This window comes from Hibiscus syriacus, unplaced genomic scaffold, assembly GCF_006381635.1.
Source record: "Hibiscus syriacus cultivar Baekdansim isolate YM2019G1 unplaced genomic scaffold, ASM638163v2 tig00001728_pilon, whole genome shotgun sequence".
Lineage (NCBI taxonomy): Eukaryota > Viridiplantae > Streptophyta > Magnoliopsida > Malvales > Malvaceae > Hibiscus > Hibiscus syriacus.
This window is the reverse complement of record NW_024061884.1, coordinates 538,387-544,336: the sequence shown is the minus strand read 5'-3', so window position 1 is coordinate 544,336 and position 5,950 is coordinate 538,387. Positions and strand designations below refer to the sequence as shown.

Below are 5,950 nucleotides of genomic sequence, written 5' to 3'. Positions count from 1 at the left end.
AGAGAGTAGCTTTCAAGCCCTCATAAAGGAAATTAATTTAAATTCATTTTAGCTTTCCCCTATAAATTCCCCTCCTTCCTCTAGCCATACTCATGTTCCATTTCCTTACCGCTTTGAAGACATTTCTTGATTATATTTTCATTCTGATTCTCTCTCTGGAAAGCTCTCAATCTCCGTTTTCAAATCTCTTTTAATTCTCTTTAATCGTTCATTTCTTTATATTATTTTCCAGCCATGGGTGTTGCAGTTCTACAACCAGAGGATTATTTAAAGATATCGAATCCCATGAAACACCACAAAAATCTTTTCTCGAACCCGAACCGTTCGAATCGGGCAAACCCAAAACGTAGGAACCGGTCTCCGACCACCTCCCCTCCTCCTCCATCTGTCGATACCAAATTCCCGGCCACTAATTTCGTGATGGGTCAAGTGAAGATCCTCAAACGTGGCGAATTTCCAGAAAAACGGTCGCCCCGGAAGTCCGATAGGTTCGAAAAGGAAAACGTTGATGTAGATCTGGGTTCCACTAACCGTTTAGGTCCAGATCCCTTGTCGATTCCCATCCAGACACGACTCACCGAGTTAAACAACAACAGCAACAACAAAAATAAGGTCAACCCAGTCCCCTTTTATGCTGGGTCTGCCTTCATAACCTCGCCTCCTCCAAGTTCTGTTCCGATGCCAGCCTTCTTCACTAAGAAGATGGAGGTTTCTGTAAAGAACAGCGATGCCACAAGTGACTTGAGGATGATGCTGAGGCTCGATCTGTAGTGGTATATTTGAATTAATTTGTATCGGTTGTTTAACATTCGGTCATCCCTTATTTTTTCAAGGGGACAGATCGAAAAAAAAATTAGGTTTTAACTTGCCCTAATGGTGCATAGTGTAAGTTGATCTAGATTTAGGGGTTGTTTGTTTGCTTTTAACATGCAAGGTCTTACTGGGTTTCTCTTTCTTTGCCACAAGCTTATGTTATTTTCTAGTATAGGTTATATTTTGTCTTTTCATTAGAAGTTGAGCTATGAATGTGTTGAGCTTGTTTTATGTATCAGTTATTTTAATTATTAGTAAAAGTTGTGATTTCTCAGTATTTTAATTGTTTTTGTGCTTTGCACAGTGAGTTTTTTTGGCACCTCAATCCTATTTCTTTGCAAAAATAATCTAATAATTCTTTTAATCATTTCAACAACGATGAGTCAAGTATACACACTACCCTATTTTTTTTATCGCCTGTGGCTATGATTCTTACGGGAACATGAGTTTTGGTATTAATACGTTTGATGCATTTGAAATGAACCTATGCGATCGGTACATATTGGAATTTAGATAACAACTACAAAATACACGGTGAATACTAGTTTTGGAGTATGCACTTAAGGAAGCAGTGAAGTAACACGGGAGGGCCAGGGAGAGGAAAATTTACTTTTACAGAAAATGATCGAATTTGAAATGATATGATAATAATTGTCCATCATATAAGAACTTAAAATGATATGATGATCAGAATTTGAAATGAAATAACTAATAACCAGAACTTCATATCAAAATTTGAAATGATTTTTTTATTAGAACTTGAAATAATCGGATATCTTTTGTAATTAGATTAGTTTATAATCATGTTAAAAATTTGGATAAATTATATCACTTAACTATTTAGTCCTTTTATTTTTGTTATCGTTATTTTAATTTTGTCAATTAGACCGATTAATTATTTAATTGTATTTAATCAAATCACTTACATTAATATCTAATGGAAGGGCTAATGTGGAAGGAACGTGCGGGAGTACGCTTTAACGGGATTTTTACTGACAAGACAGAAGGTGCGTTTAAGGGGACGGACATTTCATGGGTTTCTGTTGACTGTGCTACCACGCGGGAGATGTGCTTTGCAGGAGGCGCGCCTTCGCGGGATTTTGATGCCACGTCAGAAGGCGCGTTTCTGGGGACGCGCATTCTATTAATAGGATAATTAATTCTCACCCGTTTTCTCACCTAAACCCCCTCTTCCTCCCTCTATATAAACCCTATTAACTCCTTATTCTTCACACCAAATCATTCTTTCTCTCTAATATAACTCAAATCACTCTCTTATTTGAGTTAAAAATTTCTTAATGGTTGGTAAGAAATTTATTTTTAAATTAGTATATTTTCTTTTAAAAGTTGTTATATTCTTTTTATAAATAATTATTTAAAAATAATGTTATATTTTTATTAAAATATTTATATATTTATTATATATATTTATATTTATTAATTAATTATTTGTGTTAATTATATTTGTTTGCCTATAGTTATAATGAAAAGCGAGATGCTGTTGCATTTGATGCAAATCATATCTCAAGACATTTTAGTGATATGATAATATTTTTTTTTCAAATTTATGTAAATGTTTAATTTTTTTAATTTAAAGTTTTCATGAATTTATATTAATTTTAAATTTTTGGAACGTTTATTAATTAGGAAAATGATACCAACACCAACACATATTTAGCAGTGTCTGTCTACAGTCGGGTTCGAGTATATTGCGAAAGTTGTTGGAGGTTGTAAAATCGAACCCAACCTAATTTCCGCATTAATTGAGAGGTGGAGACCAGAGACACACACATTTCATCTTCCATATGGAGAGTGCACAATTACATGGAGGATGTCTCAATGCATTTGGGGTTCCCCGTTGATGGAAATATTATGTGTGGTGCAGCCGATGGTGATTAGCATTCACTATGCATGAAGTATCTTGGAGTTTCTCCGCCAGATTTCAATGGAGGTCGGATATCTTTATCACGACTAAAAGCCAATTGTGAAGATTTGAATGAAAATGCTTCTAATGATGAAGCAAAGGCATATATACTACGAATCATTGGAGGAATATTGATGTCCGAGAAATCTCGCAACCAGGTGCATTGTATGTGGTTGCTTCATCTTATTGATTTTGATGAAGTAGGAAAATACAGTTGGGGCGCCGCAGTTTTGGCATTTCTCTTTAGAGAAATGTGTTGTGCAACGAATTATAGTAAAACTGCTATCGGTGGATGTCTCCTGCTTCTCCAATCATGGGTGGGTTTCAAATGCCTTTCTTATGCCCAATCGTTTATGAGTCATATGTATTCCCGTTATTATTAAGGTAATTTCAAAACTAAATTTTGATTTAAATATTTTTTAATTAAATAATTACATAATGTTTATATTTTATTAAATAGGTGGTCGATGAGAAGAAAGAATCATATAGATATCCCTAGTGAACTAGAGGATATCCGTTTAATTATTGATCAAAAAGCTGGGTCTGAGGTACGTCTTTAAATATGAAGAATTTAATTTAAAATACTTGATTTAGAATATTATATTGATAAGAACTATATATTTATGTTTCAGTTTCAGTGTATACCTTATGCGAGCGATGAAACAAAGGCTTGCATCTCACCCCACTTGAGTGGGCCATTAGATATTTGGATGTCAGTTGCGCCTCTAATATGTTATGCTACTGTTGAGTGGCATCTGATTGATCACGTGCTCCGTCAGTTTTGTTGTACGCATTATATTCCTGAAGCATATATCAATTTAGACAATATGCATAACATAGACAGACGAGGAAAACAAGAGGTCAACTGGGTGGTGAAGCATAGATACTGGATTACGATTTGGGAGAACCATTATCAACGCTTGCTCCTCGAAACTTTTACGCTGAAACTAGTCAGATGGTTATGGATAACTATCTGCAGTTTTAATACCCCAAATATCGGGTCAGTAACTATATTGAAATTATTTAAAATTTGGAGGATTAAATTGAATAAATGGTAAAGTCTAAGAAATGATTTAGGAAATTTGTGTTTAAGACCAACTAGTAAGACTGGAAGAATGAAAGGGCATTTTGGTCCTTTATAGGGAAATGGATTTAGAAGTTATTATATTAGGGATATTTTATAGAGAAAAAGGGGAAAAGTTCAGAAAAAACCAAGTTCTCTTCTTCTTCTCTTTTGATCGTCACGTGCTCTCCTCTATAGCCAAAGGTGAGTTTTCTTTAAGTTGGTTTTTCCTTTAGTTTATGGGCTGATTTTGAAACCTTAAGTGATATAGAGGTTTAAGGAAGGTTCATGGATGATTAAAACTAAGTGATTAGTGAATTATTTGAGATTGTAGAAAATTGGTTTTTGAGTGATATGATGAAATATGAGTTTTTATTAAGGAATACAAGTAAATTTGACTTGTTAAAGAAGTAAATAAGATATTAGAATCCTTGGACATGATTAAAAGCATGCTTGGAAAATTGGTGTGATTCTTAGTTTTGAGTGTTCCTTGGAGATCATGGATGTTATAAGGAGATTTATGGATGTAAGTTAGTTTAGATAAGTGATAATGAGTTTAATGGTACGGTTGGAGATAAGAGTAAGATATTTAGGTGAAATTTGTGTAAAATTCAAAGTAAAAGGGGTAAAATATAGGCAAGGGTATCGGTACTGGAAGAACAGTACCGATACTATAGGTTTAAATTTGAGAAAATAGGATGAACAATATCGATATTTTTATGGGTATCGATACTAAGAGAAAGATATCGATACCATGGATTCCATAATGCAGAAATGATACTGATACTGAAGGGAGTATCGGTACCATAGTATAGAAGTATCGATACCAAACTAGGGGTACCGATACTATTGATCCTGTAGTGTTTTTGATATGATGAATTTTAATAGAAATTGGAAATAATAGTACTTTTGAGTATTATTAAAGTATAAATGTTAGAGAATATACTAACATCTGTATGGTATGTGTACTTAATGGATGCTTGTGAAGGGTAAGGATAAAGTTGTCGAATAGTCGGACATTATTGCAACATACTAGTGAGGCATACCAGGTGAGTGCATTTATTATGTACATTAAGAGTTATAGATGCATATGTTGCATTTTTAAATCAATACTATGTGTACTATCGGAACTAGGTGTGCAACCCACAGAATTCATAATATGTTTATGAACAACCATATCAGCACTAAGTGTACAACCCACGTAATTCATAATAAGTTTATGAACGACCGTATCGACACTAAGTGTGCAACCTACGAAATTCATAATATGTTCATGAACGACCGTATCGACACTAAGTGTGCAACCTACAAAATTCATAATATGTTTATGAACGACCGTATCGACACTAAGTGTGCAACCCACGAAATTCATAATATGTTTATGAACGACCGTATCGGCACTAAGTGTACAACCCACGAAATTCATAACAAGTTTATGAACGACCTTATCGACACTAAGTGTACAACCCACGAAATTCATAATATGTTTATGAACGACCGTATCGACACTAAGTGTGCAACCCACGAAATTCATAATAAGTTTATGAACAACTGTATCGACACTACGTGTGCACCCCAAAGAACTTATAATGTTATGAAAACAGTAAATTCGAATTTTGATAGTTACGATATACTTATATTTTAATTACGACATTTATGTGCAACTCATGTACCATGCATTTTCATTCAACATATATTTGGCAAACAAAGGATAAATTAGAAAATATTGATTGATACTATGGTGGCATATTAAAGATAATTATCATGTTATTTGATTTAAGATTGGTTCGCCAAGCCTATTTGATATATTGATATGAATTATATGATTTTCGTTTGTATTTTGATAATCTGGGATATGCTTATATTTAAGTATAATTCATTTTATATTAATATGCCTCACTAAGTAAATATTTAGCGTATGTTGGTTTCACACTTAGGTAAAAGTCGAGATTAGAAGTAAAGAATATCGAGAAACTCCAAGCATCAAGGAATATACTGCAATACCAGTAAGACATCCTATGATGTAATTTTTGACTTAGTTTAGTGACATGTACTTATGAATGTCCTATTAGCTATATTTAAATATTTTGGAAACTGATTTGTAATAGGTTAACTAGATCGTCTTATATTGATTTTAAATATGGATAACA

General features: G+C 33.5%; 1 protein-coding gene across 1 annotated transcript; it reads left to right on the top strand.

Moving 5' to 3' along the window:
* The first annotated feature begins 234 nt into the window (after positions 1–234).
* On the top strand, positions 235–771 carry LOC120132419. Its single transcript, XM_039149182.1, has one exon. The coding sequence runs from the start codon at positions 235–237 to the stop codon at positions 769–771; it is 537 nt and encodes a 178-aa protein (XP_039005113.1).
* The last annotated feature ends 5,179 nt before the right edge of the window (positions 772–5,950 follow it).

What these genes read in the sequence shown, in the direction of transcription:
- LOC120132419 (XM_039149182.1), top strand. Translation starts at nt 235, where the DNA reads ATGGGTGTTGCAGTTCTACAACCAGAGGATTATTTAAAGATATCGAAT.